The sequence below is a fragment of the Rana temporaria genome, chromosome 11 (genome assembly GCF_905171775.1).
Source record: "Rana temporaria chromosome 11, aRanTem1.1, whole genome shotgun sequence".
NCBI classification, from domain to species: Eukaryota; Metazoa; Chordata; class Amphibia; order Anura; family Ranidae; genus Rana; species Rana temporaria.
The window spans coordinates 127,786,697-127,801,205 of NC_053499.1; the positions used below are offsets into that span (position 1 = coordinate 127,786,697).

At 42.1% G+C, this 14,509-nt stretch overlaps 1 protein-coding gene across 1 annotated transcript in view; it reads right to left on the reverse strand.

The window, feature by feature from the left end:
* The window catches only part of LOC120917656, a 333,509-nt gene that overhangs the window by 47,622 nt on the left and 271,378 nt on the right, over nucleotides 1-14,509 (reverse strand). The window contains exon 7 of the mRNA XM_040329109.1: nucleotides 3,530-3,654. Coding sequence (XP_040185043.1) covers nucleotides 3,530-3,654 — 125 coding nt within the window. The remainder of the gene's footprint in view (nucleotides 1-3,529; nucleotides 3,655-14,509) is intronic.

Consider the following 14,509-nt stretch of genomic DNA (forward strand, 5'->3'; position numbering starts at 1 on the left):
ACTGATCAGCTGATTGAGCAGGGAAAATCCAGCACAGCGGTTGTACAGAAGTAGATCTGTAGATTGACTTCTGTACAACCCCCGTGCCCGTATACATAGGTTTAAATTCGGCCAGTCCCTGCTGAACCGACCAAGTTTGATCCATCTTTGTACAGCCAGTTTAATTACGACTAGCTATACCATAACATGACAAATGAGAACCTTTACAGACAAACCAGCCTCCAACCTTGTTGTACTCTACTATTTAGTTAGAGAAATAGCTCTGTTTTTTACCAACTTAAATACACCAACATCACAATTACTTTACCTTATAAATGTGGCAAACTATGTAAAAAAACATGAAAAACACTCAAAAATTATTAATCTAAAAAAAATAGTTCTAAAAATACACATTTATCAGTTTGTAAATTGGGCCAAGGAGCTAATTTATAAAGCAATAGTATTGGCATTTCATAAATGTAATGTAACATTCAGGCGCAGTGTGGAATATTAATTGCAGCGTCCTGCAAATCGTGGTATTTGCTCTCCATTTTAAATAGGTCCCTAATCATTTTCTTTGCTGCAAAGGTTGCTGGGTTATGCCTATGCGGTAAGTTATAACTTTACATGTAAAGATTTCTTAGAGGAGTTATTTCTTTTACTGAAATATATTGAGTTTTTGCAATAAAAAAAAAGTACAGAGTCGAAGTAGAGACAAAAGGAATTAATACACAATGTACAGATATTCCTCCCTAAATTTAGGGCTAGGAGGATGGCAATAGCTTAATTACATAGTATAACATCGATGGAGAAAAATTTGCGAAGGATCCATTTATGAGTATGAATTAGTTGTTTGTAATATAAAGGTGGAGTTTTCACAAAAAATGCCACAGAAGCAACACTAGAGTAATCAAAGCAATGCCATGCTTTCCATTCCATTGGCATCCAAATGATTCCAAAACCCAAATAGGAGATTTGAGCAGTTGCTCATCTGAAGCCTACAAAAGCCCAACAAAGAAAAGAGGTATGCAGCAAGAAGAGGAAGGAGGACGAAAGGAGAGAGAGCAAGAAGGGGGAGGGAGGGGGGAATTGGGTACCACAGGGGTTCTAGGCTGTGCCACATAATAACATCACAGTTCTAGAATGGGAGGTCATTTAAGAAGGAGAGAATAGGTCTAATCAGGGTTGCCAAATCCATTGAAATTTGTCATACGTATCTCCCAGGATTGATGTCAATCTTTCATTTTTTTTTTCCATGACCTTCGCCATTAAGATGTGAGTAATCAGTGTGCGTTCCTGATGGGGGACATCCACAAAAGGTCTGTGCAGATGTGCTTCCCATGGATCTTTCTGTACATTTACATAGGGAACAGTATTGACCAGCTTGTACACTCTAATCCATAGCCTCTGTACCTTGGGACAGGTCCACCAATGTATGTTTCATATCATCCAGATCTGGACAACCTCTAAAACAGTTGGGCGGGTATGCCAGTAGACATTTCACAATCCTGGCTGGTGTAAAGTACCAGCGATACATTACTTTGAATGGGTTCCTGAGAGCCAGGACATTACAAGAGGATTTAAAAAAGGCCTCCCACATTCTATGTCAGTCTTCGGGCTGCGGGGTAGAGCCAAGGTCTTTTGCCCACGTATCACGATACAGGGGGGTTTGCATACCAGTAATATTCAGCATATCTGGCCTCAAAAGCAGTTGACAGCAAAGGGAATTCATGATTTTGTGTTAAAAGCTCCATAAAGTGATGGATTTGTATATATTAAAAATGTTCCAATTCGGGGATCTCATAGGGAGTCACGTAGGTTTTGGTACGTAAAAATTCCTCTAGTAAGTACGGAACAGACCATAGTAAGACCCTTGTGTTTCCACCATTGAAAACTTTGGGGGTTCTCCAACCCTGGTGGGGAAAGAGTGCGATTGAACAGTGGTAGCAATAGAAAGTGTGGAGAAATCAGACATGCAGAATATTATCAGACCGTAAGGGTATGCACCAGGATCGGGGTTAGGGCGGTGTGCGGGAGGAGTCCATGGTATAGAGGAAAGGGAAATTGGATCAATGTCCAAAGTATCAATAAGGGTCCATGAAGGTGCCACACTGCCTACGTGTAGTTGGACTATGGGGGCGATCTGGGCAGCTTTTTAGTAATAGACAATGTTGGGAACTCTCAGCCCTCCCCTGACTTATGGAGTATGCAGAAGAGGTCTGTTAAGCCGTGGTCTGGTTCTACCCCAGATAAAATTTAATATGGAGCGTTGCAAAATACGGAGGACATGGGGGGGGGGGGACCCTAAAGGGGTATAGAAGGGATATTTTGCTTGAATGAATATAACCCTCCCATGAGATTTGGCTGACATCCCATGTATCTATCAAGCATATAAAGAGTGAACAGAGGGAGTAATACAAACCCCTAGCGAGGATATCCACTGAAAAGGAAAGTGCATTTGCAAGGAGACATAGAAGGCAACGGATAGAGAAATGTTCAAGGCTTGTGAATTGAATGGGTTGATGTGGAGGCCTTAGAGGAGTTATTTCATTGAATTTTCAGTGGCAAATGACAAAGCACCCTCCTGTGAGCCTGACTGCTTTTTTTTTTTTAGAAATATCCAATGTTATGAAGATCATCTGCCTGTTGTAGGCACAGGAGCATGAATATAGAGTCATATGGCACTTCACTGATAAAGTACTTCTACTGTACAGTTTTTCTTCAGCAATCCCTGGCTGTGGAGGAGCTAGACAACAAACACAAATTCAACCTGGGATGACATTTTATTTATGTGCCAGAGGGCCCTATTTATATATTATGCTGCCCTAGGCACACCTAAATGATGACCCCGTTATATACAAGTTACGTTACTTCTGTCATGTGATTATTTTAAGAAATTATTTAAACAAGCAAGTATATGCAGGACTACTATCCAACCAAAAAAATGACAAACTTAAGAAATGAGAGATGGTTTTAGGCTTTCTGCACTATGAAGAGCCTCCTAACAGAACTCAGCATCCCTTACAGCACCTTTTACCTACACTTCTCTGACTGAATGTGGCCACAAATGTTCAGAGATGGCCACAAGAGAAAACACAATAAACAAAAAAGATACCACAATTTCTAAATTTAAAGAACTGGGGCCATCCCCTAAACTTGCTGCCCAAGACACTTTCCATTAACTGGCATTAAGGTAAATACAGCTGTGAGCCCGGCCCCATTCATTGCTGGTGTAGAAAGCTGTGACACACAGAGATAAAGTCTATGAAATGTTGCATCCCCTCACAGCAGGAATGGACAACAGTTCAAATATGAACCAGTTGACATCTGGTGTTAGAAGATTTACTAGTTGGTTCATTGGGGAAACACATAATTTGGCCAAGCAACAGTAAAAAAAAACATGAATATATTACAGTGTTGATACTTCTCAAAGAGGTTATACAAGTTGTTGCAAGTATACCCCCTCTCTACATGTTACACTGAAAGATTGTTGGCTACTTTAAGCAAGTGTAGCTTAATAAACGGTATCATTAATTTTGTATCGACTTACCGGAATCTGCTGTTCAAAATGATATCATCAGAAAAGTCACAGCTTGCAAATAGCTCAATAGCTCTGCTATCTGCATGAGTCACAATAGCATCATAAAAGCCCACCAGGGATACATCCTTCAGCAGCTGGAAATAAGAAAAAATATTGGATTAGGTCACATAACATGACATATAACCTATGAACGTCAACACATTGATGAACCTGAAAACACAGAACCTCTTTGCAAAAAATTATCAATTACAATTACAGTGTAGCATTATTTTTGGTTTTACTTAGTACAGTTATCCATTAAAAGTTTCCCTCTCCCCGCCCCAAATTTTATACTTACCTGCCACCACTTCTTTGAGATCTTTGCTGCGGGGTCAGCATGGTACTTCAAAGATCTCCTGGCTAGAATTGTTTTCTGAGCATGTGTTGGCAAATCCCCATTAACTGCTATAGAAAGTCCATCTACATTTCATCTCAGCGGTGGATAGATGGTCAGGCCATAAGACTAATGCTTTGTACACACGATTGGACCTTTTTCCGACCAAATTCACATCGGAATTCCGACGGAATTCCATCAGGGGAAAAGAGAACATGTTCTCTGTGTAATCTCTGATGGAATTCATCGGAATTTCCAATGGAATTACTCCGATGGAGCATACACATGGTCGGAATTTCCGATGGAAAAAGTCTGTCGGACTTTTTCCATCGGAAATTCCAATCATGTGTACGAGGTTTTAGTAGCATAAAACAGGTAAGTGTACAACTTGGGGAAGGTTTTGGTGGTAAGACTTGTAAATAATAACAGCAATCAAAATGCAGGCATGTTTTAATTTAAAGCGTAACAATTTTTGCTAAGCTGTAAGATATCTCTTTAAAAACCAATTCCAAACTGAACTTTTTTTATTGAGGCTTTAAATATTCAGGGAAAAGCGTTAAAAGATCTGCTAGGTTTTCATTTCTGTTAGGGGATTTCCCCCCCATTGATACCAGAAGCAAATGGTACCTTGCTGCCTGTAAACAGTGGTTACTGTACTGGCTCTCAGAATCTCAGAGTACATGTCACATAAGTAAATGTGTGGGAATTTTGAGAGTCAATTTACAAACTTCAATAACATCCAGTGTAATAGAAGTAGACAACAAATAACTGAAATGCAATCTGGAAATGAATATAGGATTTTACATTTTGTCGAGATACACTTTTGTGTTCAGTGAAAACATATGGCAGTTGCTTATATGATATTCATACACTAGATGGCAGCAGGGTAATATTTGTACAGTACAATGTATTTAGCCTCTTAAATAGAAGCTGTTATAAAATGGGAGTTGCACTCATCATTAGACTTAGCCTTTACAATCTAATTTTACAATACGGTTAAAAAGAGCATTTATCAAATCGGAAAATAAAATTAGACATCACTTCTATGACTTTATTTAGAAGTATACAGTAAATGCTTCTATTTGTTAAACAATCTACTTTCATGTTTCCTGTAGCGCTAGCTCAGAACATTATTCACGCTGTACTTTGTTCTGCCAGAGAGGTATGTTGCCACCTAGCAACATCTGACATGTTAATGGCAACCTCTTCAAATTCTAGCTGGTAGCTGCAAATGACTTCAGCTCATAAAGAGTAGAGTTAGGCACAGGACCTGGCAATCCAATTAGTGCTTCGCTAGTGTTTCTTTACTCTTTTAAGGTCTTATCAGATACCAGAAAAAGAGACAGAGTCGTTCTAAACCCAAGAACAAGTGTCTTGATAATGTTCCTGTCTTATTTAATGGAGTGGACTACAAAACCACTTGATCTTTATGCTTCCATTTTCAGTAGTGGAAAAGCTGGAGCTTTATTTGTTTTTAAAAAGGAAATTATATTACCACTACCATGACTGTTCGCGGTCTTTGGTGAAGTTTGCACCCAGAACTTTGCTTCCACTAACCTCGTATTTTGCCAGGTTAGTGTTCTGCTTTATGTCACACTCTTTGCTGCATTTGGTTGGCAGTACTGCCACCAGAAGTGGGCCATTCTAGTGTAATGCATGTATTTGCAGTGTGGTGGTGCAAGCCTTTCAAGGATAAACATCCACAGATCACTTTTCAAAGGGGCGGCAAGGGCAAGCTGTAAGGCCACGTACGCACGGTCGATCCATCCGATGAGAATGGTCCGACGGACCGTTTTCATCGGTTCACCGCTGAAGCAGAGCGATGGTCTGATGTGCGTACACACCATCAGTTCAAAAACCGATCGGGTCAGAACGCGGTGGCGTAAAACACACAACGTGCTGAAAAAAACGAAGTTCAATGCTTACAAGCATGCGTCGACTTTATACTGAGCATGCGCGGGTTTTGAACCGATGCTTTTGTGTACTAACCATCGGTTTTGACCGATGGTCAGCCGTCCATCGGTTCGATTTTAAAGCAAGTTCTCAAATTTTTGTCCGAAGGACAACAGACTAATAGGCCTTACAGACGGTCGGTTTGGACCGATGAAACTGGACTTCAGGCTGCTTTCATCGGTTTGGACCGACCGCGTGTACGCCGCCTAAGTGTCACTTTGCTTAGAGATTACTTTGTTTCTGATGGTATTCGACTACATTATTATCTCAGACAGGTAAAATATATATTAGAGATTTGACTTGCTGGGAAGATGATCATACTGATATAAAATAGACACAAATAAAATTTACAGGTGTAGTCATTTCAGAAAACCCTCAGAACAGAAGCTACTAAAGATAAAGATATGAATGTGGAGAAAGTTGTTAAATTACACACAGCTGACACCCTGTTTAATAATCCCACTGAACAAAGTCCAGTCCATCTCCTGGCAGTTTAAAATGCCTGATGACATACAGCACTCCCAGGGAGATTTACAGGGTGTAATGAAGCAGTTTCCACACTTTCCTTGAGCTATGTTTCTGAATCAACAACGGCAAAGAATTTACAATTGTATCTGCACAGTGTTCATTCCTATGTGCGTATTCTGAATTGATATAATTCATGCTGAATACCAGACAGGCAAAGTCAACAGCATTCAATTCAATTACATATTTTATTCAAAATCAATAAATGCAGTTTTAAAGTGTATGTAAAGTCAAAACTTTTTCTATAGAATAAGTATAGTGGAGAAGTGTTAAAACATCTGTGATGGGAAATTCATAATTTTAGAATTGTCATGAAAACAGGGGATGGGGGGGCTGTCCTTCCTAAAATGGCCTGGGCCCCACTGGGTCAGCAGTAGCAGGGGCTGCCTGTGGCTTACTCCTCCCCCCTGGGTGTAGTGTGCCACCTGGGTTTACTCCTCCCTTGCCCTATCAGTACCCTGTGGCTGACAGTCAGCAGGAATTCTTTCAGGACACAGCAGCTTCTCCACTAGGTGAAAAAATTAGGAAATATCTTGGAAAGCCGCACTTTCGAAAAAAATCTCTTGGTTGCCTTTATTGGTAAAACAGGATAAAAACACTACAAGCCACAGCAAAAATGGGACACACAGCTGATGCGTTTCACACTAAAATCTAGTGCTTAGTCATAGTGGACAGATGTGGTGGGCTGGGTCAGGGATGTGGCTGACTCCTTGTAAACTGGCTGATCCTCCTTTCAGAAGATGGGGTGATACTGAGGAGGAACAGAAATGGCAGCTCACTAAGTCCTCCAGCCATGCGGTAAGAGACAGACAGGGACACTGCACACAAACAGGGGAAGTTCTGCTGCATTATAATCTCAGCTGGATACTGTTGACTGCATTGCTATTACATACTGCTCACTGCTATGCCTGGCCACTACATACTGCTCACTGCTCTGCCCGGCCACTACATACTGCTCACTGCTCTGCCCGGCCACTACATACTGCTCACTGTCCAGCACTGCCATACCACAACACTCTCTGCCTTGTACTGCAATTCCACACTGCTCACTGCCCATCACCATCATTTCACTGCACCGCCATTATATACTGCTCACTGGACCGCACCGCAATTACAATGCTCACTGCCTTCCCTTGCGTACTGTTCCCTTACTGCTCTGCCACTGCCTGCACATACAGCCCAAGGCCTGAACTACAGCACTTCCACTATTTACTGTGCATGGCCCTGAACTTCCATATTACTACATACACCTCACTGCTTAGCACTTCTCTCCTACTACAGTACATACCACACTCTTCACAACTTAGAGCACTACCATTTCATACTACTCACTGCAGCTCCTTTATGTACTGCCTGTACTTCCAATTTATTGCTATATTGCTACATGCATGAAACCAGTACTTATTATTAGTTATGTCTTTGCACTGAATGGTGCCTGGTACCGATACATGCAGCGATAGGGGGTTACAGGTAGGCGGCAAACGTCAGCACTGAAAATCACACAGAGCAAGGCTCTTTTAGGTAAGCTGTATGGGGCCCCATATTTTCTAATGGTGGCCCTAACTATCTAGCAGAGCATTTCACTTTGCTTTGGAAAGTAGTTGACTTTATGTGCTAGGCAGGAAGACATGCATGTCTGGGACAGGAAGCAAAGGGATTGCTCCATGACAAGGCAAAGAAAGACAAATAAAAGTCAGATTGGCCCTTACCGGTCTTAAACTTTCCCCAAGATATATAGCGAACTAAAAGGTAAAAATGTTTTGCTTTACATACACTTTACAGTACATGCTACTTGTGGCAGTACCTAAAAATGTCTTTATTTGAAAGTGCGTGATTTGAAATCATTTCCTGCACTGCAGTACTAATGGACTGAAAGGGTAGGGTCTCTAAACCAGTTAGGAATCTATTCTTTGCATGGTACTGAGAGTCTTAGGCCCGGTACACACGGGCAAACATGTACGATGAAACCGGTCCGTTGAACCGTTTTCACCGTACATGTCTGCCAGAGGGCTTCTGTACGATGGCTGTACTAACCATCGTACAGAAGTCCGCCCGTAAACAATACGCAGGGCATGTCCGCGGCGACGTGGGCGGGCCTGCCATTTAAAGGCATCCACGCATGCGTCAAAGTCATTCGACGCATGCGAGGGACGGCGGGCGCTCGGACATGTACGGTAGGTCTGTACTGACGACCGTACATGTCCGAGCGGGCAGGATTCCAGCGGACGGTTTTAAAACACGTCCAGGAATATTTGTCTGCTGGGAAAAGGCCCGGCGGGCAAATGTTTGCTGGAATTCGGCCCGCTCGTGCCTACACACGACCGAACATGTATGCTGAAACTGGTCCGCGGACCGGTTTCAGCATACATGTTTGGTCGTGTGTACGGGGCCTTAAGGTTCACTGTAGGCCTTAGGTCAATGCCATTTTCTCATAGTTACATAGTAGGTGAGGTTGAAAAAAGACACAAGTCCAACCTATGTGTGTGATTATAGGTAAGTATTACATTGTATATCCCTGTATGTTGCGGCCGTTCAGGTGCTTATCTAATAGTTTTTTGAAACTATCAATGCCCCCCCGCGGAAACCTCTGCCTGTGGAAGGGAATTCAACATCCTTGCCGCTCTTACAGAAAAGAACCCTCTACGCAGTTCAAGGTTAAACCTCTTTTCTTCTAATTTTAGTGAGTGCCCATATGTCTTATTGCCTTCCGCAAAAAAGTTTTATCCCTATTGTGTGGCCACCAGTATGGTCTTTGTAAATTTAAATCATATTCCCTCTCCAGGCGTCTCTTCTCCAGAGAGAATAAGTTCAGTGCTCGCAACCTTTCTTAATAACTAATATCCTCTAGACTCTTTATTAGCTTTGTTGCCCTTCTTTGTACTCGCTTTATTTCCAGTACATCCTTCCAGAGGTCTGGTGTCCAGAACTGGACAGCATACTCCAGGTGCGGCCGGACCAGAGTCATGTAGAGTGGTATAATTATCGCTTTATCCCCGGAGTTAATCCCCTTTTTAATGCATGCCAATATTCTGTTTGCTTTGTTAGCAGTAGCTTGGCATTGCATGCTATTGCTGAGCCTATCATCTACTAGGACCCCAAGGACCATTTCCATCCTATATTCCCCCAGAGGTTCTTCCCCTAATTAGTAGATTGCATTCATATTTTTGCCACCCAAATGCATTATTTTACATTTTTCTACATTAAACCTCATTTGCCATGTAGTCGCCCACCCCATTCATTTGTTCAGATCTTCTTGCAAGGTTTCCACATCCTGCGGAGAAGTTATTGCCTTGCTTAGCTTAGTGTCATCTGCAAATACAGAGATTAAGCTGTTTACCCCATCCTCCAGGTCATTTATGTTTACAAATTAAACAGAATTGGTCCCAGCACTGAACCCTGGGGGACCCCACTTCCCACCCCTGACTATTCTGAGTATTCCTCATTTATCACCACCCTCTTAACTCGCACTTGTAGCCAGTTTTCAATCCATGTACTCACCCTATGGTCCATGCCAACTGACCTTACTTTGCACAGTAAGGCCCAGATTCTCAAAGGACTTACGCCGGCGTATTGCCACGTACGCCGGCGTAAGTCCGAATGAGAGCCGTCGTATCTATGCACCTGATTCTTAGAATCAGTTACGCATAAATTTGGCTTAGATACGAGCGGTGTAAGTCTCTTACGCCGTTGTATCTTTTTTTTTTATAAATCTCTTTATTTAAATTTTCTTTTTTTATCCATACAAAAAAATAAGATCATACACATATATTACATTCATATTTTACTTTACTAAAACTCTAATGATATTAACATTGACCTTATTCCCAACGCCGTCGTATCTTAGTTGCATATTTACGCTGACCGCTAGGTGGCGCTTCCGTAGATTTCTGTGTCGAATATGCAAATTAGCTAGATGCGTCGATTCACGAACGTACGTGCGTCCGGTGTATCAAGATACATCGTTTACGCAAGACATATGCCGGCGTAAAGTTACCCCTCATAAAGCAGGGGTAAGTCATGTTAGGTATGGACGTCGGAAACGTACGAACAGCGTCGTATTTTACGTTGTTTGCGTAAGTCGTCCATGAATGGGGCTGGACGTAAGTTACGTTCACGTCGAAAGCATGCGCCGTTCGTTAAAAGCTTCAATCACGTCGTGTCACTATTCATTACCATAAAACACTCCCACACCAGCCTACTTTGAATTACGCGGGCTTACGCCGGCACAGTTACACTACACCGCCGTAAGTTTGGCCGCAAGTTCTTTGTAAATAAGGGACCTGCCTCACTAAGTTACGGCGGCGTAGTGTATCTGAGGCCTCGTACACACGGCCGAGGAACTCGACGTGCCAAACACATCGAGTTCCTCGGCCAGTTCAGCACTGAAGCCGCCGAGGAGCTCGGCGGGACGAGAGCTCCCATAGAACAACGAGGAAATAGAGAACATGTTCTCTATTTCCTCGCCGAGCTCCTCGTCGGCTTCCTCGGCCGAAAGTGTACACACGGCCGGGTTTCTCGGCAGAATTCAGCCAGAAACTCGGTCGGAAGCTGAATTCTGCCGAGGAAACTGGTCGTGTGTACGGGGCCTCAGATACGCTACGCCCGCCTATAGATAGGCGCATCTACGAGAATCTGGGCCTAAACGTTTATGGGAAACTGTATCAAATGCTTTTGCAAAATCCAGATACACCACGTCTACAGGCCTTCCTTTATCTAGATGGCAGCTGACCTCCTCATAGAAGGCTAAAAGATTGTTTTGGCAAGAACGATTCTTCATGAATCCTTGCTAATTACTGCTAATGAAACCATTTTCATTACTAAAATCTTGTATATGTCCCTTATCATCCCCTTCAAGAGCTTGCATACTATTGATGTTAGGCTAACTGGTCTGTAATTCCAAGGGATGTATTTTGGGCCTTTTTTAAATATTGGTGCTACATTGGCTTTTCTCCAATAAGCTGGTACCATTTTGGTCAGTAGACTGTCAGTAAAAATTAGGAACAATGGTCTGGCAAAGACTTGACTGAGTTCCCTAAGTACCCTCGGGTGCAAGCCACCTGGTCCCGGTGATTTATTAATGTTTAGTTTTCCAAATTTTTTTCTAATTGTGTCCTGTTAGCCATGAAGATGCGTCCCGTGATGTGCCATGAGGACAAACACTGACGTTTTGGTTACTGAAGCCTCCCAATTCCCTTGTGCAGACTCATAGATTTTTCTGTCACAAACGATAACAAAAAATGCTTGAATGTTTTATGGTCTGTACATATATCCTATTTAAATGTACTGACCAACTTTCCTAACAAATCGTAATTAATTTAACCACTTCAGCCCCGGAAGATTTCGCTGCTCAATGACCAGGCAATTTTTTGTAATACGGCACTGCGTCGCTTTAACTGACAATTGCGCAGTCGTGCAACGTTGTACCCAAACACAATTGACGTCCTTTCCCCCCACAAATAGAGCTTTCTTTTGGATGCAAATTGATGCAACGCTGACTTTGCAATGCCACATCCATTTGAAAAAGTAGTTCCTGCACTACTTTTGTAATTTTCTTGTGCGCCTTGCATACTGTAGGCATTTGTGCATGAAGCAGCACAGGTGACTTCCAAGTCACACCTAAAGTTACGCTGACATGTGGCGATGCAATTTCAGAAGAAGTCGCACAATTTTAAAGCTGCAGTCAATGTGCACGAGGACCTACCTAAAACAGAAACAGCTGTGTAGGAGTCTTAAAACTGGATGAGAAACAGCCAAACTCTGCTACTAAAGTGAGGTTGAGGAAGACTGAGCACAGCAACAAGACACAAGGTAGTTGTACTACATCAGTAAGGTCTCTTACGGACAAAGATTTCAAAGCACACTGGAGTTTCAAGTTGTGCTGTTCAAGATCTTTTGAAGAAGAACAAAGAAACAGGCAACACAGAGGAATATAGATGCAGTGGTAGGCCAAAGAAACTTAATAAAGCAGATGAAAGACACATCATGCTTACAGTACTTCCCTTTAACTTCAGAAGATGTCCATCAGCACAAAACTGGTGGAAACCAGTGGGACCCAGGTGCGTCCATCTACTGTCTGGAGAAATCTGACCAGAAGTGGTCTTCATGTAAGAATTGCAACCAAAAATCTATGCCTCAGACAAGCAAACAAGGCTAAGTGACTCAACTATGTATGAAAACATTGGAACTGGAGTGCAGAAAAATGGCAATAGATGCTCTGGGCTGATGAGTCAGTATTTGAAATATTTGGCTGTAGCAGGAGGCAGTTTGTTCGCCAAAGGGTTGGTGAGCAGTACAATAATAAGTGTCAGCAGACAACAGTGAAGCATGGTGGAGGTTCATTGCAAATTTGGGGCTGCATTTCTGCAAATGGAGTTGGAGATTTGGTTAGGATCAATTTGGTCTTCAATGCTGAGAAATACAGACAAATTCTTATTCTTCATGCCATATCATTAGGGAGGTTTGTGTTGGCTGCAAATGTATTCTGCAGCAGGACAATGCCCCTAAACATACAACCAATGTCATTAACCAGTTCCCGCCCAGCCTATAACAAGATGATGGCCGAGCGGGACTTTCTGCGATCCGGGTGGACATCATATGGCGCTGCAGCATGATCTGTCACCGGCTGTATCCAATGGCTGATCAGTGTACGAGCCCGCTGCCAGTTCCATGTTACCGCTGTGACCAATCACAGCAGATCACATGACAATTTTAAACAAAGGATGGCTTCCTTTTAGGATATCCATTTAATACAATTGTACTGCTAGCTGTGATTGGTCACAGTGATCACATTGTACAGACAGGACCAATCAGCCCATCTGTACTATGTGATTAGCTGTGACAAATCACAGCTAATTACAACAAAACACAGTGAATGAATCAGTTTCATTTAGTAAAAATAGTTGCCTATACAAGTGAAATTCGCTGGTCTAAACAACTATAATGTGTAAAAAATAAAATAGAAATCCTGATCACATCCCCAGAGTAGTACAATGTTATTATGGTAACACTGTATTGATCTGGTCACAGTGTGTAAAAAAAAAATATATATATATATATATATTTATATATACCGCATATACTCGAGTATAAGCCGACTTGAATATAAGCCGAGGCACCTAATTTTACCACAAAAAAATGGGAAAATGTATTGACTCGAGTATAAGCCTATGGTGTCCATCTGCATGCCTCACTGTGTCCATGTGCATGCCTCACTGTGTCCATGCCTCACTGTGCCCATGCCTAGACTGACGTTTAACATGGGAGTCTATGGAAGGAGTGCCCGGCTTTGAAAATTGGTGCTCCCCAGCCGTAGGTCCTCCAGACAATAAACTTTTCACACTTATAGAGGAGAACTGGGGCTACATGTGTGCCAAGGTCTGAGTCTAGGGGACCTACTACCGGCCTGTACCGGGTCCCCAAATTCACTGGAGAAATGACCGTTTAACATGGGAGTCTATGGAATGGGTGCCCGGCTTTGAAAAATCGGTGCTCCCTGGCCGTAGGTCCCCGGGCAACAAACTTTGCACACTTGTAGGCTAAATGTGGGGCTACATGTGTGCCAAGTTTGGGGTCCAGGGGACCTACGGCCTGTCGGTACTGGGTCCCCGAAATCCGTGAGATCAGGCGCAAAAAGGTGACTCAAGTATAAGCCGAGTGGGGCATTTTCAGCACAAAAAAATGTGCTAAAAAACTTGGCTTATACTCGAGTATATACAGTATATTTATTTTTTACATCCTGTCACCAGTCAGTGTCCTTGATCACTGCCAGACCTGTTTTATGAAAATACGGTACTGCACTGGTGCTAGTATGTAAAAAATAAAATAAACTTTTTATTTTCCATTTCTTCATTTTCCCAAAAATTGTGACAAAAACCTGAAAACTTCAAAAAACTCGCCATGTCTCTTACTAAATACCTTGGACTTTGTATTTGTACTGTCCTGGTGGAAGATTGATTGATTTTCAGATATAACTACCATAGTTTGTGGATTTCTATAACTTTCCTACAGACTAAATAATATAGTACACTGAGTTGGGTTATTTTCACCCCAAAAAATGTACCAGAATAAGTTTTAGCCTAAATTTACGAAGAAAGATTATTTATTTGTCAAATTTTATGATATAAACATGTTGATTAAAT